This window comes from Elephas maximus, chromosome X (genome assembly GCF_024166365.1).
Source record: "Elephas maximus indicus isolate mEleMax1 chromosome X, mEleMax1 primary haplotype, whole genome shotgun sequence".
Taxonomy (NCBI): Eukaryota; Metazoa; Chordata; class Mammalia; order Proboscidea; family Elephantidae; genus Elephas; species Elephas maximus.
In genome coordinates, this window is record NC_064846.1 from 96,680,528 (window position 1) to 96,707,339 (window position 26,812).

Sequence of the window (26,812 nt, forward strand, 5' to 3'; positions counted from 1 at the left end):
GTTGTTGGCAAAATTCTATCATGTGATCTCCCGCATCATTTCTATCACCAAGGCCATACTTTCCAACTACTGATCCTCCTTCATTGTTTCCAACTTTCACCTTTCAATCACCAGTAATTATCAATGCATCTTGATTGCATGTTTGATCAATTTCAGGCTGCAGAAGTTGGTAAAAATCTTCAACTTCCTCATCTTTGGCATTATTGGTTGGTGCATAAATTTGAGTAATAGTTGTATTAACTGGTCTTCCTTGTAGGTGTATGAATGTTATCCTATCACTGACAGCGTTATACTTCAGGATGGATGTCGAAGTGTTCTTTTTGATGATAAATGCAACGCCATTCCTCTTCAGTTTGTCATTCCCAGCATAGTAGACCATATGATTGTCTGATTTAAAATGGCCAATACCAATCCATTTCAGCTCACTAATGCCTAGGATATGGATCTTTATGCATTGCATTTCATTTCATTTTTTATGACTTCCAGTTTTCCTGGATTCATACTTTGTACATTCCGTATTCTGTAAATAGATGTTTGCAGTTGTTTCTTCTCATTTTGTGTCATGCCACCTCAGCAAATGAAGGTCCCAAAAGCTTGACCCCATCCACATCATTAAGGTCGACTCTACTCTGAGAAGACAGCTCTTCCTCAGTCGTGTTTTGAGTGCCCTCCAACCTGAGGGGCTCATTTTCCAGCACTATTTCAGTGTTCTGCTGCTATTCATGAGGTTTTCACTGGCCATTTTTTTCAGAAGTAGACTGCCAGGTCCTTCTATCTAGTCTGTCTTAGTCTGGAATCTCCACTGAACCTTGTCTACCATGGATAACCGTTTTAGGCTGGGTTCTCTAGAGAAGCAAAACCAGTAAAGTGTATAAATATATAGAGAGAGATTTATATCAAGGAAACAGCTCATGTGGTTGCAGGGTCTGGGATGTCCCAAGTCTGTGGATCAGGATAGAGGCTTCTTCTGATTCATGTAGCTGCGGGGGCTGGCAAGCCCAAGATTGGCAGGTCAGAGAGCAGGGCTCTTGCTTACAGGCTGTGAAGATCAAAGAATCCAAAGTTTGGCAGGTAAGCTGCTAGCTCAAGTCCCAAAAACCAGAGGTCAGATGAACAGGAGCCAGCTGCAGAATCCGGAGCGAACAAAAAGCTAGAACATCTGCTTATATGCAGATGCAGACCACATGCCCAAGGAAACTCCCTTTCAACTGATTGGCTACTCACAGCAGATCCCGTCATGGAAGTGATCGCATGTAAACACTGAGAATCATGGCTCAGCCAAGTTGACACACAATCTTTACCATCACAGTAATCCTGCTAGTATTTGGAATACCGGTAGCATATCTTCCAGAATCACAACAACACGCAAGCCAACACAGTTTGTTTCAACAAACTGACAGACAGGTGGTAGGAACTGTCCTATAGGGTTTCCAAGGCTGTAATCATTAGGGAAGCCGACTGCCACAACTCTCTCTCACAGAGTGGCTGGTGGGCTCAAACAGCAGGCTTTCTGGTTACCAGCCAAGTACTTAACTACTGTGCTACCAGGGCTCCTTGAGCAGTAAGATATCAACGTAAATCCACAGTATTTCATTCAGCTAGGCCAACAGTGCCTCTTGTCAGTCCTCGTTCTTGTCATTAGTCAGTGTTTTCATTCTTCTCAACCGCTGTTCCAAGTCTTCTTCTCGGTTTTCAACCCTACCTCTTGTTCTCAGCCTCATTCTTGGCCTGCTGCTTAATACTTGGTGATCTTAATATTCTGATCTTTGTCGGTTTCCCAACATTCCTTCCCTATATGTTCACCCATCCTTGCTTCCTTTTCTTCATTCTCAGAAAATGAGGTATTTCTCCTTCTATTCAAGGCCATCTCCTCCTTCTGATGCTTGAGCCCATCTTGTTCCCCAGCCTTCTTCAGAAATTCACTCTTTCCTGTAATCTTCAAAATCATCTTCTCTTGGTTCTGTTTTTAGTCCATTGACATGATCATCTCCCTCTAGTTATCCTGTATAACTCCTTTCTCATCAAACTTCCACTTGTCAATATTTCGTTCGTTCTGTAGTCCTTTACGTTCTGACTTCATTACTTTTAAGTTGCCAGTGACCTTTTTATTGCCTAACTCAGTAGATAAATTTAAATCATATCTTAGTGGATCTTCCTACTCCGTTTGACACTATTGGTCATTTATCCTTCCACAAAATCTTAACTCCCATGTCTTCTGTGATACCAAATTCCTGAATCTTCTTGACCTATATTAAGTAAACATTTTTCTGTCACATTCAGGGCTTCCTCTTTTCTTTATTCCTTAGCAGTTGGTGTTTCTGAGAGTTCTGTCCTTAATCCACTGCTTTTCTTACTCTGAATATTTTTTCCTGTCTCTCAGCCTCATCCTGTTCTAAACCTTTTCCTTTTTCCTACCTCCTCACTTCTTCTCTCATTTTTAGAAGACGTTTACACCTCCTATACCATAAAGAAAATATAGGACCTGAGATAAGAACCCTACCCCCACCCCCAGGTTTTTTCTTCATCTGCCCATTCCTTATACATTGGAATTTCTCTAGATTATATTTTAGATCCTCTTCTCTATATATTCTCCTTGGCCCATCTCACCTCTCCTATACTAATGATTCCTGAATCTATGCCAACTCCCTTTTAGGTAGCCCCATTTGGATGTCTCGCCTGAACTTTAAACTCAACATGTCTAAAATTCATCAGCTGCACCCTCCTCGTACTACACCATCCATACTTGCTTTTCCTCCCATGTGCCTGTGTCATTAGATGGCACCACCATCCTTCTAGTTGCACAAATAAACACCCTGGGAGTCATTATCAATATTTTCCTCTCTCTTACCCCCTATAATCAGTTAACAAGTCCTGGCTTCTTTACCTCATAAATATTTCTGGAATCCATTTTGTTCTCTGTAGTACCGGCATGTGAAAATGCCAGCGTGGCTTCATCGGTCCTCCTCTAACTTCAGGGGGGGAGGAGAGACAATCAAGATCAGTATCATCAGCCCAAGGCTGATTCCTATGAGATGTAGGTCAGACATACCTCCTCTCTCCTCCCTTTTCCTCAATTCAGACACCAGCCATCCCTCACATGGCACTCTATTTCTCTGCTGGATTCAATAATTCATTGTACTGGCCACACAGAATTGACAGACAGTACTCACAATTATGGGGTTTATTAGGGCAGTAACAGGTTACATTTCAGGATCAGAATCAACAGGCTACAACTCGGGATCAGGATCAGGAAGCATGTAGGCAAAGTCTCCCTTCTTCAGTTCAGGACAGTGCTCTCAGCTCCTCTTAGCTGTGCAGGGCTCCTCTTGGCCCCTGAGGACAGGCTCCTCTTGGCCCCCTTAGGATAGGTCCCCTTAGGATAGGCCTCCTCTCTCAACCCTCAGCTCAGCTCGGGCCTGGCCTCTGCCTTTCTTGGGCAAGTGTTACAAAGCTCTTTAGCTTCACTGATGAGTGCCCAGAAGCACCCCACTCTGCCAGGAAGCCTCCTGTCTGAAGGCACTTAACTCCGTTGCTCCATGGGTTGGCATGTCTGCTGTAGCTTCCTTGTTCCATGGGCTGGGAAGCCAACTGTGCTATCTCGTGCCGGTCTCCTGGTTCTGCTGCTACTGTTTCTCTGCTACGCTTGCTGCTGCTTCTCTACCATGCTTGCAGCTGCTTCTCTGCATCTCCAGTGTTACAGCTGTGTCTCTTCATGGGTCTAAGAGGTTCTCAGCTCAGGAACTCTGGGTCCAAAGGACAAACTCCACTCCCGCCTCTTCTTTCTTGGTAGTAGTGAGGTCCCCTTTCTAGCCTCTGGGTTTGACTCTCTTTTAAGCCTAATGATCCTAATCTAGGTAATCAACATCTCTCCCTTGCATTAGCGCAGTCACTTTTTAACTGTTCTCCCTGCCTTCAGTCTAGATCTACTATAGTCTTTCCATCTAGTCTTTAAACAGTAGCCTGAGTATGTTCTTTTTAAGAAGTAGATATGGACATACCACTCCCCTGATTACAATTCTGCAGGGACTTTTCATTGCCAGTCTTCTTAACGTGGTTTACAAGGCTCTTTATGATCTGGCCCCTCACCCCCCTCCAGCTTCATTTCTCATCACTGCCCATTCACACTCCATGCTCCTGCTATAAAGAACTTTTTTATAATTCTTAGATCTTCCTTGTTCTCTGCTGGCTTTGTCCCTTGGATTTTTGCACACGCCATTCCTTCTGTCTGGCATAATTTCTCCCTCACTTTTATCATCACCTTTACCAGGTTGACTATACTATTCAGCCCTGTGCAGGACTCAATATCAGTGTTGTTTTCTCCAGGTAGGGATGGTGTCTGTCTTTGTATCCCCTGTATTTGGCAATGCCTACCACATGGTCAAGGAGCCCTAGTGGTGCAGTATTTAAGAGCTTAGCTGCTAACCAAAAGTTTGGCAGTTGGAACCCACCAGCCACTCAATGGGAGAAAGATGTGGCAATCTGCTTCTGTAGAGCTTACGGCCTTGGAAACCCTTTGGAGCAGTTCTGTTCTGTCCTATAGGGTTGCTATGAGTCAGAATCTACTGAATGTTAGTGGGTTTGGCTTTCTGGTTTTAGCACATAGTCCCTTTGAGTCAGAGCTGACTCAATAGCAACTAACAACAACAAGCACATAAAAATCAACCAAACCAGTTGCCATCAAGTAGACGCCAACTCATAGCGACCCCATGTGTGTCAGAGTAGGACTGTGCTACACAGTGTTTTTAATGACTGATTTTTGAAAGTAAATCACCAGGCCTTTCTTCCAAGGTACATCTGGGTGGATTTGAACCACTGACCTTTCAGTTAGTAGTCAAGCACTTAACCATTTGCATCATCCCGAGACTCCTTACAAGGACATAGGATCCACTAAATTAGCATTTTCAAAATATTTTACATAGATCAAGAGGCAGTCAAAAGACAGAACAAGGGGATACTGTGTGATTTAAAGTCAGGAAAGGTGTACGTCAGGACATCATGCTTGGCAGAGTACAGAGTCAGGGAAAAAGAGGAAGATCCTCAATGAGATGGATTGACACAGAGGCTCCAACATTGCGCTTAAGGATAGCAACATTTGTGAGGATGGCGCAGGTCTGGGCAGTGTTGCGTTCTGTTGTGCATAGGGTCGCTATGAGTCAGAACCAACTCAACAGCGCCTAACAACAACAACAAATATTTTATAAAGCATAAAATAAACAAAAAGCAGAGATGCTAGGGTTGAAATGCTCCTGGGGCCTCAGCGTGTTTTTCACTTGCCTTTCCTTCAGTCTCATCTACTCCTGCTACCAACTACAATGGCCCCTGCAGAACTGCAAAGCTCAATAGAACAGTTTGGAAATCATTGCCCAAGGATAAAATCCAAGATTCTTAAAGTGACACATAATGCCCTCCATGATGACCTAGCTTCTGTCTACCTTTCTAGATTCATATTTTGCCTCTATGCAAGGTACTTCATTCTATAGCATATATTGAGGTGTATGGAGTTTCCCCTCCCCCAATTCATATTCTTTCTCATATTTATGCTTTATGTTTATGCCAAACCCTCTTCCTAGAATGAATTTCCCTATTTCTATCCCCTTATTTCTCCTGGTTAACTGTTATTCATCTTTTCAGACTCAGTTTAGGCATCAAGTCTTTCAGGAAGCCTTTCTGAAACCACCCCTCTACTCAACCCCATACTGGATAGGTGTCACTCCTGGATGGTCTCATAATATTTTGTGCACAGCTGTATCTAGAAGGTTATTTTACACTCAGTTTATGTGAGCTACTTGCATTACACTGTGTGCTCTTTCAGGAAGAGCCTAATTTACCTCTATGTCTCTAGTGCCTAGCATAGTACCTCATCCATCAAGGTGTTCAGTAAATGTTTATTGATTGAATGAATGGATGATCACATGTAGTTTTCTGGATTGTTTTCAGTTTTCAGGCCACTATCATTCTCTCTCTGAACATTTTCGCTAAAAAACCTCCTTCATTTTCACGTTTCCAGTTAGAAATAATCAAGATGGTGTTATGTGCAGGAGACTCTATAATCCTCATATCCTGCCCCAGACCACAGCAACCCATCACCATGAGGTTCCCAGGATAGAAAAATACACAAAGGAAAATGGAAAAGGAAAGCAAAGTAGCACTTTGTTAACTAGCTTTTGTCCCAAAAACCCAACATAGAGAATTGTGGTAAGCTGGAATGAACCAAGTGCTGCATTCTCTTTTTCATAAATCCAGTCCAACACATCTACCAGTTCTAGAGAAGCAGGAGTACAGAGCATATTTTGAGAGCATGTTTGCCCCTGGTGCTTAGTGTCAAGCCAACTGAGGCCTCACTTGGATCGTTGGCCTCAGCCAGGCATCTGTTACATAGAGGGAAAAGTGAGTAGAGCTGGCCTGGCCTCCTCCCTTGTGAGTAGGCTTACCAGTTCTGTGATATGAGTGCAAGAGGAAGAAAAGGGAGCTGTCCAGACTTTGCAGGCTCTGAGTCTAGAGGAGTTTTACTCCATCTACTACCCCCCAAAATCTCACATGCAACTTCAACTATAGTACCTTCTCTATATTAGTGATGGAAATTTTTATCCCCAACTCATCCTGCCTTCTACCATTCTCTGGCTATAGGGCAATTCTGCCATTAAGGTCTTTTTTATTGCTCTCACATTCCTGACCCTGATCTTAAGTGTACTGGTATGAAAGAGCCTGGGGAATCAACTTTTACCAATGCTGTAACAAACCTCATGATGGATTTTACCTGTTTAAAAATGGAATCCCTGATATAAAGGTGCATATAGGTCCTTACTCAAAAAATCAAATTTAGTACTCTACTTGAGATTGTTTTCCCTTTTTGTTTAGATTAATATTGCTTAGTAACTGGCACAATACCTGTTTCATTAAGGTTCCTTAATTATTGTTAATTTCTTCCACTTTTTTTTTCCTTCCCTTCAAAGGAAATCATGTGACTTTAGAGCTTTTAGGTTCCAGTCGGGAAAAAATCTGTTGACGTAGTCTTCTTTCTTTCCTATAGTGTCAATTCTAGCTGAGACAGAAGAGATCAAGGCCATTTTGAAGGACAAAGGAGTTGATGTGGAGACCATTGCTGAGGTGCACCCCATCAGAGTACAACCAGCTCGGATTCTCAGCCACATTTATTCCAGCTTAGGTAAGGCAATTGGCCAACGTGCTAGAATCAAAACATTCATACAGGCTGTTTTCTTTCCTTTTTTTTTCCCCCTTGATCTTGCTTTGTTTTATTAAACTGGATCTCAGAGGGAATTTAGAGTTTCTGGAATCCAAGTTTCCAAGCCTGTTTATCCTGGGCAGGCTTGTTAATTTAAAGTGTGCTATGTACCCTTTTTTTATGAACCCTTTGGAGCCCTGGTGGCGCAGTGGTTAAGAGCTCAGCTGCTAACCAAAGATCGGCAGTTTGAATTCACCTACCACTGCTTGGAAACTCTATGGGGCAGTTCTGTTCTATCCTGTAGGGTCACAATGAGTCGAAGTCAACTCTATGGCAACAGGTTTGTTTTTTTTTTTTACGTACCCTTTGGTACATAGGAAACCCTGGTGGCATAGTGCTTAAGTGCTATGGCTGCTAACCAAAGGGTTGGCAGTTTGAATCCGCCAGGCGCTCCTTGGAAACTCTTTCGGGCAGTTCTACTGTGTCCTATAGGGTCGCTATGAGTTGGAATCGACTCGATGGCACTGGGTTTGGTTTTTTGGTTTGGTTTGGTACATAGGGCGCGACTGTTATCGTACTCTATTGCATTTTCATTCCAAGTGTGTCCTTAATGTGTTCTCCCTTTTCTTGGGAGAATCTGCCTGCATCACATCAGTTCTCTCCAACAAGCAGAAATGAACTCTTTACTGCTTACTGTTTCAAAGCCTAGACTTCTTTTTGGGCTGCCTATTAAGTTCTTACTTCCAAGCCAAAGGAAATAAGGACTGATGGGTCCTGAGTTTAATAAATGAGCCAACATTTTGGGGACTCAACAAGCTACATTTGTTTTCTTGATGTGATCTTTCGTTTGCTTTATTCATTCATTCATAAGCATTTATTGCTCACTTATTATGTTCTAGTTTCTAGGCTAGACATTGCAGGATAGACATGCAACCAAATAATTATAGCATAATCTTATAAATGCTATAACAGTGGTGTTATTTGCAAAATACAATGGAAACACAAAGGAGAAAGAGGATAGCTTTACCTGGGGAAGTCAAGGAAGGTATGATAGATGAGGTAAACCTGATGACTTAATAGTCAAATGAGTGACCCTCTGGAATTCTATTATTGCATCAGTTTCACAATAACTAAATTGCTTTAAGCATACATTGAATGACAGCCATAATTCCATTAAGGAAAAAGATTTCCTCACCAAGTGTATTCATTTACATGTGCTAATTAAACAGGATTCTCTGGCTCCCCTCAAACACTGAGTATTCCATGTCTTTCAGTTCCATAGTGTTTTTAAAACTTTTTTTTTTAATTATGAGATTAATCAACTTTATGAATGTAAGAACTCAATACATATTAAATTCAGCTCTATATAATGCTAATTCTTTTTAATCTGTTAGTGCACGTAAATACATTTTCATAGTTATATTTAGTGTATGCATATTACCTTGTGTTCTGTTCTTTACTTATTTCATATAAATATTTCCATATATTGAAATAGCTTTGTATTTTTCCATCACATAAAATAATTGTTCCCTTATTGTGTGGTTGAGTTGTTTCCAAAATTTTTGTATTTCTACAAATATCTTTGTATGGATCACTTTTTCCTTTGTATAATTTCTTTGAGGTATATTCCCAGAAATGGAATCCTGGGTAAAAGAGTGTGAGCGGCTTTGTAGATCTTGTTGTATATTACCAGATTATTCTTGAGAAACACCTACCAATTTATAGTGACCCCACTAAATGCTGTAGTGTCAGTACATTTGTATTTTTACTGTCCAACCAACAGTGAATTTTTATCATTTGTTTTCATTAGATTAATGGTTTTAATATGTATGTTATTTTAATTTCTTTTTTTAACTTTTATTGTACTTTAAGTGAAAGTTTACAAATCAAGTCAGTCTCTCATACAAAAATTTATATACACCTTGCTATATATACTCCTCGTTGCTCTCCTCCTAATAAGACAGCACATTCCTTCCCTCTACTCTCTATTTTCATGTCCATTTGACCAGCATCTGACCCCCTCTGCCCTCTCATCTCCTCTTCAGACAGGAGCTGCCCACATAGTCTCATGTGTCTACTTGAGCCAAGAAGCTCACTCTTCACAAGTATCATTTTCTATCCCATAGTCCAGTCTAATCCCTGTCTGAGGAGTTGGCTTCAGGAATGGTTCCTGTCTTAGGCTAACAGAAGGTCTGGGGACCCTGACCTCTGGGGTCCTTCTAGTCTCAGTCAGACCATGAAGTCTGGTCTTTTCACGAGAATTTGAGGTCTGCATCCCACTGCTCTCCTGCTCCCTCAGGGGTTCTCTGTTGTGTTCCCTGTCAGGACAGTCATTGATTGTAGCTGGGGACCATCTAGTTCTTCTGGTCTCAGGCTGATGTAGTCTCTGGCTTATGTGGCCCTTTTTGTCTCTTGGGCTCATAATTACCTTGTGTCTTTGGTGTTCTTCATTCTCCTTTGCTCCAGGTGGGTTGAGACCAATTGATGCATCTTAGATGACCACTTGCTAGCATTTAAGACCCCAGTCGCCACTCTCCAAAGTGGGGTGAAGAATGTTTTCTTAATAGATTTTATTATGCCAATTGACTTAGATGTCCCCTGAAACCACGGTCCCCGAACCCCCACCCCTACTATGCTGGCCTTCAAAGTGTTCAGTTTATTCAGGAAACTTCCTTGCTTTTGTTTTAGTCCAGTTGTGCTGACCTTTCCTGTATTGCATGTTGTCTTTCCCTTCACCTAAAATAGTTCTTATCTACTATCAAATTAGTGAAAACCCCTCTCCCTCCCTCCCCACTCTCGTAACTATCAAAGACTATTTTCTTCTCTGTTTAAACTATTTTTCGAGTTCTTGTAATAGTGGTCTAATATAATGTTTGTCCTTTTGCAACTGACTAATTACACTCAGCATAATGCCTTTCACATTCCTTCATGTTATTTTACTTTCCTTTGTTTAATTTCCATTTAGGCTATGCATTTTCCATTTTGTTTCACTTTTTGTTTCTTTTGAAACTCTGGCTCCTTTTACCTGCTTATCTAGTTGGGTCTGTGCAACTTCATATATATATTTATCAATACTTTAAGTACGTTTTATGGCAAACATTTGTCAATGAGATTTATAAGGAATGTATTTCTTATTGTGTTATTTTCTTTGGGATAATTAATTTCATTTGCCTTTGTGCAAATTTTTAAAAATCAAATATACTCATTTTATCAGATATATCTTCCATTTCTTCAGGAACTGTAAATTTTTATCTCCTTGGTTCATCTTACTTCATCATTTTATTCTTGTTCTCTCCCATTTTAATAGGTTTTAACTTACCTGATTATGAAATTGAAATGTACATGCTGACTGCAGGAAAACAGAGAAAAGCCCAAAAGTAAAAGATAAAATCACCTATAATTCTGCTCAAAGGAAACCACTCTTTTTATTTTGATGTATTTGTTTCTAATCTTTTTTTTAAACAATAGAAACATACCTATTTTTTAAAAAAGCAGTGTCAAAAACACACTTAGCAAATTGTTTTTTGTCACATAGAAATAATCAATGAACCATGTTCCATTTTGTTAAATTGCTTCAGACTACACTATTTTAATGGCAGTGTTAGCCTAATTTCTTCGTCTTTTTGGCCATATGGAGGATAAACTTATTTTCATAAATTAAGTAGCCTTTTTTCATATTTATTTTTAAAATTGTCTACTTATATTCTTTTGCCATATTTCTACTAGGCAATTGTCTTTTTCTTATTGATTTCTAAGAGATTTATTGGGATGTTACACTTTGTCTTCCACTTATTTTCGTAATATTTTTCTATTGTCTTATAATTTTGTGTTTGATTTTCATTTATAGAAGTATACATTTTTATGTAGTAAAATTTTCTCCATTTTTGGTTTCTTCCTTTGCTGTTATGCTTAAAAAAATAGACCCCTCCCTAGGTCAAATATGTTTTCATTATGTTTTCTCTTAGTTCTTTATGGCTGCATTTTTACATTTAGCTCTTCACTTAGTCTAAAATTTTAATTTTAGTTTATCCTATGAGGTAGGAATCTAACTCTTTGACAGATTATTGCTCTGTTATTCTAGCACTACTGACTGAATAGTTGTTTTTATAGCCACTGTTTTGAAGTACCATTTTATCGTTTAGGATACATATACATACACTTACGTGTGTGTTTATGTATGTTTCTGACTTTCTTTTGGGGTCTATTGATTGCTATTTTTATTTTTCTAGTACTACATCTTTTAAATTATCATAGCTTCAGCCTCACTAGTGATTGGGGAAATGTAAGATAAAACAGCAATGAATTGTAGTTTTTTACCCATCAGTTTTGCAAAAGTTATGATGGATAATATCCAGTGCTGCTGAATATGTAAAGAAATAGACACTCTTAACATTGTAAATCAGAGCAATTTTGACATTGCCTATAAAATTTTTTAATGCACATACCTTCGATCAACAGTCTTACTTCTAGGAATCGTATATAACACTCATACAAATGTACAAGGAATATGTACAAGAATGCTCACTACAATCTATTCTGTAACTGCAAAAAATAAAGATGAAAGCAACCGAATGCCTGTAAGTAAGAATGGCTGAATTATGGTACGTCCATACAATAAAATATTATGCAGCAATTAAAAAGAATAGACTTCCATTTCCAGAATAGCTTTTATCAGACTACCCCTCGTACTGGGAACAAGTGCAAAGGCTGGATATAGAAGATAAAGATATATGAAGGCATCAGAGAGAATTAAGGCAACTAGGACCTGAGAAGCCAAAAACCTGAAGAGAAGGGTCCCACAGAGAAGTAAGCTCATCATTTCTATGTTCAGTTTACCTTTAAGGCATTTGCTGATTCTTAAGCTGTGCTTGCATGGGATGAGGGGCCGAGAAGCCAAGGAGAAAGCCTCACTGTGATAAAAAGTGATAGGGACATAAAAATCGCATTTCAGGACCTGCCAGTGTGGAAGAGACTGTGGTAAAAAAATTCCAGCTTTCTGTTGAAACCCCTAGAGGGCTACACCCTAGGAGTAAGGGCAAACCAGAAATAGACTATTCATCAGAAAACTTCACAAAGCCTAAAAGACAAGCTTCTGAAACCCTAATTGAACCAAGGTGATCTGCTTATAGAGTATCTGCCTGCCAAGATAAACTATATCCTTTCTGGAGGGAAATACTGTCATCCAGAGTCTCTACAATTCTTCACACACTGTGCTCAGAATTAATTAAAAAACTACCAGATATGTGGCATAAGTTGTGTGATAACTTTTGCCACACATTTGGTAGTCTTTTTACTACCAGATATATTTACAACAATGATTTTTAAAAAAAGTAGCTACTGAGACTGATAAGTACAACCAAAAACCTCATGGGATTTGGTTTCTTGGCTTGGAGGTTTAGGGTCCTGGTTTCATGGGGCATCCCAGTTAAATTGGCTTAATAACATGTTTTAGTGTTTGCCACGGATTCAATTGTGACCCCCTGAAATATGTGTCAACTTGGCTAGGCTATGATTCCCAGTATTGTGTGATGGTCCATCATTTTGTCATCTGATGTGATTTTCCTATGTGTTGTAAATTCTGCTTCTATGATGTTAACGAGGCAGGATTAGGGCAGTAATGTTAATGAGACAGGGCTCAATCTACAAGATTAGGTTGTGCCTTAAATCAGTCTCTTTAAGATATAAAAGAGAGATGCCATCAGAGAAACAGGGGGACCTCGTACCACCAAGAAAGTAGAGCCAGGAATGTGAGTCCTTTGTACCTGGGGTCCCTGCACTGAGAAGCTCCTAGAGCAAGGGAGGTTGATGACAAGGACCTTTCCCCAGAGCTGACAGAGAAAGGTTTCGCCTGGAGCTGGTACTTCTAGCCTCCTAAACTACAAGAGAATAAATTTCTGTTTGTTAAAGCCATCCATTTGTGGCATTTCTGTTATAGCAGCACTAGATAACTAAGGCAGTGCTTCTGTTCTATGTCCTAGTTCTATGCATAGTGCCTAGGGTCTTAACAGCTTGCATACAGGCATCCAAGGCATGACAGTTGGTCTCTGTTTGCCTGAAACAACAGAGGAAAAAGGAGAGTCAGGGATAGGAAGAGGATATGAAATGCATGACTAATTGCCTCCATGCACAACTGCATCCTTTGCCATGAGACCAGAACCAGATGGTTCCTGGCTACCATTACTGAACATTTTGATCAAAGATTCCATAGACGAATCCTGATTAAAAGGGGGAAATGCAGAACAGAATGTCAAATGCTCATGGACTCCAGCCTTCCTGGAGCCACGAATGTTGGATGAACCCTTGAAGCTGTTGCCCTGAGGTAATCTTTAAACCTTAAACCAAAAGTATCCCCTGAAGTCTCCTTAAAACCAAATAGTTTAGCTGAACCAGTAAAAAATGCCTGCCTTGAGCATTATGTTCTTTGAAGAACTATCTATATAGGATCAAACCCACAGAAGCTTGAAAGATTAGATGGGAACCTTAAGGGGCACTAAATTTATTTTAACGGGGGAGGAACAACTCAAAAGGAGGGTAAGAATGGTTGCACAACTTGAAGAATGTATTAAATGTCATGAAATTGTACATGTAGAAACTATTGAATTGGTGTATGTTTTATTGTGTATATTCTCAGCAACAACAACAAAATACATAAAAGTTCAAAAAATATTTAAAAATTACCAGATGTGTTAAGAAACCAAATGAATAAAAGCCAAAAGAAAAAAAAAAAAAACATTCAAAACATATATACAGATAATTCACATTTTGGAGTTTTCAGACTGGACTTTTAAAAACTATGTTTGATGTTCAAGAAAATAAATTACAAAATGAAATTCACCAGAGATTTGGAATCTATATAAAAAAAGGATCAAATGGAATTCTTTGTTGGTGTTATTTTTGTTTTTAGGTGCCATCAAGCCGGTTCTGACTCATAGTGACCCTATGTACAACAGAACAAAACATTGCCCAGTCCTGCGCCATCCCCTTGGACTGAAAAATACAATAGCCAGAATTAAGAATGCAGTAGATGGAATTAACAGCATATTAGATATAGCAGAAGAGCGGGGTTAATGAACTGAAAGATAGATCAGTAGAAAATACCTAGACTTAAGCACAGAGAAAAAGGACAAAAAATTGAAAGGACTTATGAGACAGAAATCGTGAAAAGTTCTGTAATTGAAGAAGCATAGGAAAGAATGATAGAAATTATACTAGAAGAGAGAATGGCCAAGAATTTTCCAAAACTATTACGGATTAAATTGTGTCCTCCCCCTCCCCCACCCCCCCCCAAAAAATATGTGGTGTAAACCCTAACCTCTATGCCTGTGGTTATAATCCCATTTGGGAATGGGTTGTCTTTGTGATGTTAATGACATAGTATTAGTAGGGTGTGTCTGGAGTCAGTCTTTTTTGAGATATAGAAGAGATTTAAAAAGCAAATGAACTAGCAGAGATGGGGAAAGAGAGATGTCAAGCCACATGAAGATTGCCCAGGAGCAGAAGCTTAGAAGAGGAAAGTTTATTTCTCCAGAGCCAACAGAGTGAAAGCCTTTCCCTAAAGCCAGTACCCTGAATTTGGACTTCTAACCTCCTAAACTGTGAGAAAATGTATTTTTGTTTGTTAAAGCCATCCACTTGCGATATTTCTGGTATAGCAGCACTGGATAACTAAGGCACTGACTAAAGATACCAAGTTACATATTTAAAAAGGCTGAAAAACTGCAAGGAAGATAAATACATAGAAAACGAAAACTAAACATATAACAGTCAACCTTATATAAACCAAAACAAATAGAAAATATGAAAAATAACCAGAGAGAAAAGACATTATTTTCAAAGGAGCAACTAAAAAACTTGAAGCTGACTTTTAACAGAAACAATGAATGCCACAGGACAATTGAATGATGCCCATAAGTGCTGAAAGAAAATAATTGCCAGACTAGAATTCTATATCGAGTGAAATGTCCTTCAGAAATGAAGTGAGATAAAGGCATTTTCAGATAAATAAAAACCAAGAGATTGTATCACTAGCAGACCCACACTAAAAGAAATACAAAAGAGCGTTCTTTATGTAGAAGAAAAATATCAGATAGAAGCATGCGAACTCAGGAATCATTGGAATACATGTAGGAATAAAAAGAAATGGAAAGTGTAAATATAAAAAAAAAATTTAAATATAAAAGACTGTTTCAAAAGCAACAATAATAACAAGGTCTTCTGGACAAGATAACAAAAGTAGAAGTAAAATAAATTGACAACAGTAGCAAAAAAAGGCAGGCAGGGTGTGAAAGGAGTTAGTGTTGTAAGGTCCTTGCATTATTCAGGAAGTGATAAAAGCACTAATTTAAGGTAGGCTCTAATAAGCCAAGAAACTGTGTTTTAATCTCTAGAATAGCCTTTCTCAACTAGGGTTCCGTGAGAGAATGAAGCCGTACAGAAAATGGATGAACCGTTTTTTTAGTTTTTCCAAGGATGATACTAGTACCATTTTAAGAACAAGATAAATTAATACGTAAAATAGGTGTTTTAGAGTTTTAGGGCATAATTCTCTGGTGAAATTCATTTGAGAAGAGCTACTCTGGAGTAACCATTAAAAGAATAATAAAATACTGTTTAAGAAGTTAATAGAGGGGAAATGATATAATAAAATCCGAAAGAAGGCAAGAAAAAAGGAAATACAAGGAACAAATGGAAAGCAGATAGTAATATGTGAGATTCAAACCCAAATATTCACTAATTACATTAAATAAAAATGGACTAAATACTTAAAAGACAAAGATTGTGAAGCTGGAGAAAAAAGCAAAACCCAAATACATGCTATATAAGAGAGACTCACAAGGGCTATAAGGACACAGGTTGAAAGTAGAAGTATGGAAAACAATATGTCATGCAAATAGTAACCCAAAGGAAGCTGATTAACTATGCTGATATCAGATAAACTAAAAGCAAGAAATATTACTAGAAATAATGAGAGACATTTCATGATGGTAAAGGGGTCAATTCAATACGTATCTCTAACAATCTTTAAGTTTTATGTACCTAATAATATAGCCTCAAAAAATATATAGCCAAAAGAAGACATAACTGAAAGGAAAAATAGACAAATCTTTAGTCATAGTGGGAGATTTTAACACAACTCTGTCAGTAATTAAAGGAGCCCTGGTGGCACAGTGGTTAAAGCATTTGACTGCAAACTGAAAGGTTGGCACTTTAAAACCACAGCAGCTCCGTAGGAGAAAGATGTGGCAGTCTTCTTCTGTAAAGATATACAGCCTTGGAAGCCCTATGGGATCACCATGAGTTAGAATCGACATGACGGCAGTGGGTTTGATTTTGGGGTCAATAACTAATAGAACAAGATGAAGGAAACACCAGTACAATTAACAGACTTGATCTAATTGATAAATATTGAACACTATACACAACAGCTGCATAATATACATTCTTTTCAAGTGCAAATTGAGTATTTACCAAAATAGACCATATACTTTGCCACAGAACAAGTTTCAACAAATTTCAGAGGCTTGAAATCATACAGTGTATGTCTTTGACCACAGTAGAATTAAGCAACAAATAAATAACAAACATAACTAGAAAATCTCTGATGGTTTGGAAATAAACCAACATACTTCTAAATAACCCATGGATGGCTCAAAGAAGAAATTACAAGGGAAATTAGAAAACATTTTGGACTGAATTGTAAATGAAAATATAACCTGTCAAAATTTTCAGGGGTGTAGCTAAAACAGGACTTAGAGGGAAATTAAGTATGCATATTAGAAAAAAAAGACTAAAAAATCAGTGACCTACACATCCATTTCAATAAGCTGAAAAGAAAAAAATAGCAAATTAAACCCAAAGAAAATAAAAGGAGAGAAAGAATACAGAGCAAAAATCAATGAAATAGGAAAAAAAAAAAACTTGTATTAAGTAACAATCAAGGTCAAGTGTTCTCTTAAGGACAAAATTCATAAACCCATAGAATTTGCTTCCTTTCAGAGGAAAAAAAGGCAAGGCAAAAAATACCAATGTTAAGAATGAAAATTGAGCATCACTACAGATCCTACAGACATTAAAACATAGAAGAGGATATCATGAACAACTTTCTGCCAATAAATTATAGAGATTCAGATGAAATGGACAAATTTCTTGAATACTACAACTTACTAAAATGGTCACAAGAAGAAATAAGTATCTGAATATTTTTTATATCTGGTAAAGTAGTTGACTTCATAATTAAAAAACCTTTCTACACATGATGCTTGTCCAGCATTCTTCCCCAGGCTAATCTTATACAAACCCTTCCAGAGACTAGAAAAAGAAGAAATGCTGCTGAACTTATTTACAAGACCAAAACCTGACAAGGACATTAGAAGAAAAGAAAATTACAGGTTAATCTCTCTCATGAACATACTCACAGAAATTCCAAGCAAAACATTGGTAAATCAAATCCAAAAATATATAAAAAATCCTGACAAAGTTGAGTTTTGCCCAGTAATGCAAGAGAGGTTTAACATTTGAAAATCAGTATATTTCACCACAAACAGAACAAAAGAGACAAAAAGTCATATGATCATCTCAACAGATATGAAAATTTTTGGTTAGATTTAATACCCACTCATATAAAAAAATTTTTTTTTCATATAAAAACTATAGAAATTAAGGGAAGCTTCCTTAAATGTGATAAAGGGTACAGAAAAGACATACAGCTAACATCATACTTAATGATGAAATATTAAAAGTTCTGCCCAACCTGAGATTGGGAATGAGATGCCCACGACCACCACTTCTTTTTGACATTGTACAGATGATTCTAACCAGTGCAACAAAAAAAAGAAATAAAAAGTATTAGGATTGGAAAGGAAGAAGCAAAATTGTTCTTGTTCATAGATGACAGGATTATATAAGTAGAATATCCAGAATAATCTACAGATAAACTATTTAAATTTGTAAATTAATAAGGTTGCTAGATTAACAACCTGCATTATGTAAATGACACAACCTTGCTTACTGAAAGTGAAGAGGACTTGAAGTACTTCTGATGAAGATTAAAGACTACACCGTTCAGTATAGATTACACCTCAACATAAAGAAAACAAAACTTCTCGCAACTGGACCAATAAGCAACATTATGATAAATGGAGAAAAGCCTGAAGTTGTCAAGAATTTCATTTTACTTGGATCCACAATCAATGCCTATGGAAGCAGCGGTCAAGAAATCAAATGACGCATTGCATTGGGCGAGTTTGCTGCAAAAGACCTCTTTAAAGTTTTAAAAAGCAAAGATGTCACTTTAAAGACTAAGGTGCGCCTGATCCAAGCCATGGTGTTTTCAATCACCTCATATGCATGTGAAAGCTGGACAATGAATAAGGAAGGCTGAAGAAGAGTTTATGCCTTTGAGTTATAGTGTTGACAAAGAATGTTCACTATACCATGGACTACCAAAAGAACAAACATCTGCCTTGGAAGAAGTACAGCTACAATTCTCCTTAGAAGCGAGGATGGCGAGACTTCGTATCATATATTTTGGACGTGTTATCAGGAGGGACCAGTCCCTGGAGAAGGACATCATGCTTGGTAGAGTGGAGGGTCAGTAAAAAAGAGGAAGACCCTCAATGAGATGGATTGACACAGTGGCTGCAACAATGGGCTCAAGCATAGCAGTGATCGTGAGGATAGCGCAGGACTGGGCAGTGTTTTGTTCTATTGTATGTAGGGTCGCTGAGTTGGAGCCGACTTGACAGCATCTAACAACAACAGATACCAGATCAATTCACAAAAAAATCTATTATTTTTCTATATATTAGCAACAATTAGAAAATGAATTTTTTAAAAAATGGTATCATTTTGGGTAGTATCTAAAAACATAGAATACCTAGGAATAAATCTGATGAAAGATGTATAATACCTCTCCGTTGAAAACTACAAAACATTACTAAGAGAAAGTAAAGAAGACCTAAATAAAGGAAGAGACTCGACGGCAGTGGGTTTTATACCTTGTTTATGGATTAGTCCAGGAGTTGGCAAACTAGGGCCTATCGACCAACCCAGCTGGTGGCCTGCTTTTGTATCGTCCACAAGATAAAAATTGTTTTACGTTTTTAAAGGGTTGTAAAAGCACCACAAAATAAAGAATAAGTAACAATGACTGTGTGTGGCCTGCAAAGCCTAAAATATAGCACTGCTGTTTACAGAAAAAGTTTGCTGATCCCTCTATTAGAAGAATCAATATTATAAAGATATCAGTTCTGTTTAATTTCAACAATTTTGATCAAAATCCTAAGTTTTTTTGTGTGTGGAAATTGGCAGGTGATTTTCAAATGTGTAGGGAGTTGCAAAGGGCTAAAAATAACCAATACAGTCTTAAAGAACGAGAACAAGTTAGAGGACTTATACAACCTGTTTCCACGACTTATTGTAATGGTACAATTAGTATGGTATTGGCACAATATGGGCAAGAATAGACAACTAGTTGAGTGAAACAGAATAGATTCCTCCTGATTTATGACGTATTGCCGTATCAATGCAATGGGGACTAGATTTTCTTTTCAGTAAGTTACACTAGATTCATTCTTTATCTGTGGAAAAATATGAACCTTGACCCCTATCCCATACCATATAAAAAATTATTTTCAGGTGGATTGTTCCCCAAATGTAAAAAGTAATATAGTAAAGCTTTTAGAAGACAGAAGGGCATTTTAGTGACCTTGGTTAGGCAAAAACAAACCCACTGCCGTTGAGTCAATTCCAACTCATAGCGACCCTATAGGACAGAGCAGAACTGCCCCATAGGGTTTCCAAGGAGTGCCTGAGGGACTCGAACTACCGACCTTTTGGTTAGCAGCCATAGCTCTTAACCATTACGCCACCAGTGTTTCCACTATGCCACCAGGGTAGGCAAAGATTTCTTAAATAGAGCACAGAAAGCACTGAACTTAAAGAAAAAATGATTGATAAAATTAAGAACTTCTGTTTATCAAAAGGAACCATTAAGAATGAAATGGCAAGCCACAGAGTGGGAGAACATATTTGCAATACATCTATCTGACAAAAGATCATATCCAGAATAAAGAACTATAAATCAACAAGAAAAAGGCAGACAGCCCAGTAGAAAACCAAAGTCACTTTACAAAAGAGAATGGGCACTAAACATATAGAGAAGTGGTTGACCTCATTATTTCATCAGGGAGTTGCAGATTGAAATCACAATGAGATACTACACACCCACTTAAAAAAAAAAAACCCGTTGCCATCGAGTAGATTCCGACTCATAGCGACCCTATAAGACAGAGTAGAACTCCCCCATAGGGTTTCCAAGGAGCACCTGGTGGATTCGAACTGCAAACATTTTGGTTAGCAGTTGTAGCTCTTAACCAGTACACCACCAGAGTCCACTAGAGAAGCTAAAATTAAAAAGATTGATCATTCCAAGTGTTAGCAAAGATTCAGAACAAATGGAAATCTCATACACTGCTGGTGGATGTACAAATTGGTACAACCACTTTGGAAAATTCTTAAGCGCTATCTGCTAAAAATGAACACATGCATACCGTGTCCCATCATTTTGACTACTAGATACATACCCAACATAAATGCATGCATACATGCACTGAAAGACATGAACGGGTGTTCAGAAAAAGTGTTCAGAAGACCTGAGGCTTCTATCCTTAGAAAGGCCTGCTTGAAAGATTGGCTCTTGGCTGATGTCTGGAAACTTGGATTTTGGGAGCGTTCCCACCATTTCCAAAGTGATAAGGGTAGTTTACTGTGTTTAAACTGTCCAAACAATATGGCTTATGCTGAATACCACTTTCCTTCTGAGAGTCTGGAATTTTGGTATGTGCCAGGTAGAGGGTTTCTCTGTGACTGACCCCTGATAAAACCCTTGACTGCTAGGCTCCAGCGATTTTCCTTGGTAGACAATGTGTTGTCACAATTTGATGCTAGAAGATGAAGTGTATCTGTGTGACTCAGCTGGGAGAGGACTCTTGGTAGCTTGCACCTGGTTTCCTCTGGACTTTGCTTCATGCATCTTTTTCCTTTGCTGATTTTGCTTTGTATGCTTCCACTGTGATAAATCTCAGCATTGGTTATGTCTATATGCTGAGTGTTGTGAGTTTTCCTAGTGAATCACTGAACCTGAGGGTGGTCTTGGGGACCCCCTACACAACAGTGATAATGTGGTTAAAGCTCATCTGCTAACCAAAAAGGTCGGCAGTTTGAATCCACCAGCTGCTCCTTGGAAACCCTGTGGGGCAGTTCTACCTTGTCCTGTAGGGTCCCTGGGAGTTGGAATTGACTCCACCACAAAAGGTTACTTATGATAGCCAAAAACTGGAAGCAACTCAAATGTCCATAAACAGGTGAATAGTTAAATAAATTCTGATACATTCATACAATGGAATACTCTACAGCAATGAAAATAAATGAATTCTATATACAACAACATGGATGAATGTCATAGACATAAGGCTGAGTAAAAGAAACCAGATACAAAAAAGTACATATTGTATGATTCTATTAATAAGAAGTTAAAAAATGAACAACTTCTACTATTTATTGAAGTCTAAATAGTGGTTAACTTTGGGAGCTAGGAGAGATTAATAACTAGGAAGGGGAACAAGGGAGGCTTCTACACTGTTATTAATGCTCCATATCTTGATTTGGGTTGTGTATTTACTAAGTAAACATTCATCAGTTTTTACATTGAAGATTCGTGAACATTACCTCATGTATGTTATATTACAAAAAATTTACCAAAATATAAAAAAAAGAGAGAGAAAGCAGTAGCTCTATCAGTACTGATATGAAAGTATATCCAAGATGTATTTTCAGAAAAAAAAGTTTTAGCACAATGTGTATAGTGTTATCCTATGTTATAAAAGGAAAACAACAACTCAAAAAAAATTGTTTCCAAAATGGCAGCTGACAAGGTGATTTTTCAGCTTTGTTGAGGTGTAATTTATATTGATGAGTTTCATATTCAGTATAGCTTTTACATTTTTCATGGACTTTAATGAAATTTGGTGTATGGATATTGGCTATTGAATTCTGTCATTCATAGAACTATTAATTTTTTAATGTTCATTCTTGTCTCTGATATGTAGATGATGTGGTTTCTTTATAAGAGTATCAAGTTATATAAGTACAGAGATGATTACCTAGTCTTTCTCTTGTAGAGCCCTCAGTGCTTAGTGTGGCCCTGCACATGATATGACCACTAATTTTGAGACATAGAACTTATTCAGTCAACAAGTGTAAACCAATACAAAAAGATGTTTGTCAATTTCATTTGTGCACTAAAATTACCTTGACTGTTTCTCAATTCTGCTTTAGGTTGCAACAGTAGAATGAAACTCAGTGGACGACCCTACAGGCACATGGGAGTCCTTGGAACTTCAAAACTCTATGACATTCGAAAAACTATCTTTACTTTCACTCCACAGGTGGGTGGAAAAACCTGGGAAGTTTATTGAAATGAATAGAATTAAAAGAGAAACATTGCAGAAATAAAGCATTTACTGGAGTTGGGCCTTATACACATTAAGTGGCTCAGTAAATATAGTTATTTGTAGAGTTGAACTGAATTCAACTTGCAGCCCAGAACTATGCCAAGTGATTTTAACTACACAGAGTAGTCCTGGGTATTGCAGAAACAGTGTTTAGGGATTTTATAAATGTTGGGATGCTTACAAAAGTATTCCTTACTTTTAAAAATTAAAAATAAGACTGTATTTGTTTCCTATAAATAAAATACAGTAGTTTTTTTTCTTTTTCCAGCTACTGAATTATGTGGTTTTCATTGTTTTGGGTGGGGGTCCTTTTTACATGCATGGAAATGTTTGCTTATGATCTTAGAAACGAGAATGTCAGTATGTTTTAGCCATGATTATATACATTGTTACCCTGATGTTTATTAGCCACACACTACAATAGCAAGCCTTATTATATGTATGTATGGGAAGATAAACTATTGTCTGGAAAGATTAAGTGTCTCATTTGTCATCTTACATCTGAAATAGCACAGCGGAAGTATAGATGAAGGACCAGATATGTCATTCCTGATTTTGATATTTGCTAGCCATGTGACTTTGCTAATCCATTTAACTTCTCTTATAAGGCCTTATTTTTCATCAATTAAAGGAGGAAATTCTTCACTGGGTTGTTATAGGACTGAATGAAATTATGTACTTGAAAACACTGTAAACTGTAGCATACTGTAAAAATATGAAAAATTATTACATACCGATTGTCCACTGGCTACATTGAGAAGTATTAAGACATTAAATTCTGGGGTATTGTTACCTCTGTGATATCATGATAATGTATAACCTTGTGAATATGTGAGGACTTGAAAATATAATTTGATAGTTGTGAGAGTAAGTTGTTCAGAGCTGTTACATTTCTTTTTTCTCAGTTCATAGACCAGCAACAGTTCTACCTGGCTCTGGACAACAAGATGATAGTAGAAATGCTTAGAACAGACCTCTCCTACCTCTGTAGCCGTTGGAGGATGACAGGGCAGCCCATCATCACCTTCCCCATCTCACACACCATGCTTGGTAAGAAAGAGCTGTATCAGGCAAAGAACGAATGCATTTTTGAAATAAATCATACGTTTAGCCCTTCAAAATTCTTAGAGTCACTGGAGAGCTACTTCTTATCATTTATTCTTTCAACAATTTTTTACTAGCCCCCATTTTGTGCCAGGCACTTTTCTAAGTGCTGGAGATACAGGGATCAAATAAGGCAGATGAGATTTCTGCTCTAATGAAGTTTATATTTTAGAAGGTGAAGGCAGGTAATAAATATGTAGCAAATAAACTAATAAACAAGAATATTTTAGATAGTTTGAATGTTGTGATTTAAAACTTGTAACAGCGTAACTTGGTTGGAAACTTCTTTAGATCGCTGGTTTCTAGGTGAATTTGCAGAAACTTTATTAATGCAGTTCCTTTTTAAGGCAGTACTACGACATTCTGCATCTGTCTCATTTAATCCAGTGGAATGTCAAGGTTTTATACGTTCCCAGCCTTCTTCCAAGGCCTAGACAACTGAAGCAGTAAAGCCTAGCAGGGAAAAGTGAAAAAGCTTTTGTTTTATCGTTCCGTTTTTGGATGGACTTCCTGACATTGCAGACTTGAAGCCTGGAGAAAGCCTTTATTCTCCTTTTAGTTCCTGGAGGACTAAAGCCAATGCTGAAGTGACCACTTCCTTTCTGTGTCTCTGCTGTTAAATACAAAGACATAGAAAGGAAGTGGTCACTTCAGTATTATATATATAGGCTTCCAAAGGCCCGTTTATAGTGCCAAAGTACATAGAATTTTGTCTTCACTAGAGAAGAATTTCTTATCATAAATCATTCAAAATCTAGACTATTAGGTCACATCTCAAAGGTGCTTCAAAAGCACAGAAGTTAAGAAAGTAGAGTAGTCTTTTTTCTGTTTGTCTTTCTTCTTTAAGACGACAATTAACAAGTACTCATTTAATAAGTACCATGTTCCCAGAGTTGTCTTCAGAAAGCATAAAGTCTGATTGAAGAAGTAAAGCTAATACAGAAGAATAATAGAAAACAATTCAAGACAATATATAAAGAAGTATTAAACCAATAGATCAGTATTTCACAGTGAAGGGGGTCAAGTTATCAAAGTTTCTTGACTGAGGTGGAATTTATCTAGGCTGTTTGAAATGGGTAGTATTCAGATGAGAGGAAGGAAGAAGAAATGGTAATATAAAGTAAGGGGAAAAATACTATGAGTGTGGCCAGAAAGCAGGGATGAGGTTGTCTTGTGAGAGGAGGGTAGAGAGACTGTCAGGCATTGAATCGTGTCCCCAAAAATGTTTGTCAACTTGGCTAGGCCATGATTCCCAGTATTGTGTGATCGTCCACCATTTTGTTATCTGATGTGATTTTCCTGTGTGTTGTAAATCCTACTCTCTATGCCTGTGGTACAGTTCTGATCCTATTTGGGAGTGAGCTGTCTGTTATGTTAATGAGGCAGGATTAGAGGCAGTTATGTTAATGAGGCAGGACATAATCTACATTATTAGGTTGTATCTTTTTTTTGTTATTGTACTTTAGATGAAGGTTTATAGAACAAACTAGCTACGCATTAAACAATTAGTGCACGTATTGTTTTGTGACATTGGTTACCAACCCCACAACATGTCACCACTCTCCCCTTCTCGACCTTGGGTTCCCTATTACCAGCTTTCCTGTCCCCTCCTGCCTTCTAGTCCTTGTCCATGGGCTGGTGTGCCCCTTTAGTCTCGTTTTGTTTTATGGGCCTGTCTAATCTTTGGCTGAAGGGTGAACCTCAGGAATGACTTCATTACTGAACTGAAGAGGTGTCAGGGCGCTATACTGGCAGGGTTTCTCCAGACTCCGTCAACCACTAAGTCTGGCCTTTTTTTTTTTCCTTGTGAGTTAGAATTTTGTTCTACATTTTTCTCCAGCTCTGACCAGGACCCTCTTTTGTGATCCCTAACAGAGCACTCAGTCATGGTAACTGGGCAACATCGAGTTGTGCTGGATTCAGTCTGGTGGAGGCTATGGACTAATGGACTAATCATATGGACTAATCTTTCCCTCAAATACTGATTTTCTCCATTTTTCCTTGCTCCAGTTGGGGTGAGACCAGTAGAGTATCTTAGATGGCCGCTCAGAAGCTTTTTAAGTCCCTGGATGTTACTCATCAAAGTAGACTGTAGAACTTTTTTTTAATAAACTGTGTTACATCACCTGAGCTACGTGTTCCCCAAGACCACAATCCCCACAGCTAAAAGCCCAGTAATTCGGTCCCTCAGAGTTTGGAAGTGTCTGTGGAGCTTTCATGATGTAGCCTTGGACAAGTTGTGCTGGCTTCCCCAATATTGTGTACTGTCTTACCCTTCACCAAAGTTGCCACTTATCTTTGTCTATTTAGAAGCTCTGGTGGTGTAGTGGTTAAGAGCTATGGCTGCTAACCAAAAGGTTGGCAGTTCAACTCCACCAGGCTCTCCTTGGAAAGCCTATGGGGCACTTCTACTCTGTCCTATAGGGTCAGTATGAGTCAGAATCAACTCAACGGCAACGGGTTTGGGTTTTTTTTGGTTTTTATTTAGTATTTTGCTATATGCACCCCTCCCCTCCCTCGTAACCATCAAAAATTGTTTCTTTTGTGTGTAAACCTTTTCATGAGTTTTTTATAGTAGCGGCTTCATGCAATATTTGTCCACCTGTGATTGATTTATTTCACTCAGCATAATGCCCTCCAGATTTCATCCATATTGTGAGATGCTTCACAGATTCATCATTGTTCTTTATCGTTGTGTAGTACTCCATTGTGTGTATGTACTGTAGTTTATCCATGCATCTGTTGATGGACATCTGTGTTGTTTACAGCTTCTTGCTATTGTGAACAATGCTGCAGTGAACATGAGTGTGCATGTCTATTCATGTGACAGCTCCTATTTCTCTAGAATATATTCCTAGGAGTGAAATTGCTGGATCATGTGGTGTTTCTATTTCTAGCTTTCTAATAAAGTACCATATTGTTTTCCAAAATGATTGCACCATATTGCATTCCCACCAGTAGTGCAGAAGAGTTTCAGTCTCCCTGCAGCCTCTCCAACATTTGTTATTTTCTG

The 26,812-nt window shown here is 38.1% G+C and overlaps 1 protein-coding gene across 5 annotated transcripts in view; it reads left to right on the forward strand.

Moving 5' to 3' along the window:
- PHKA1 (phosphorylase kinase regulatory subunit alpha 1) overlaps window positions 1-26,812 on the forward strand; it is a 201,289-nt gene that overhangs the window by 82,075 nt on the left and 92,402 nt on the right. For all 5 annotated transcript variants that reach the window (XM_049873293.1, XM_049873294.1, XM_049873295.1 and 2 more), the window contains exons 14-16: window positions 7,031-7,165; window positions 22,520-22,629; window positions 23,601-23,745. In XM_049873293.1, the coding sequence (XP_049729250.1) occupies window positions 7,031-7,165; window positions 22,520-22,629; window positions 23,601-23,745 (390 nt within the window). The remainder of the gene's footprint in view (window positions 1-7,030; window positions 7,166-22,519; window positions 22,630-23,600; window positions 23,746-26,812) is intronic.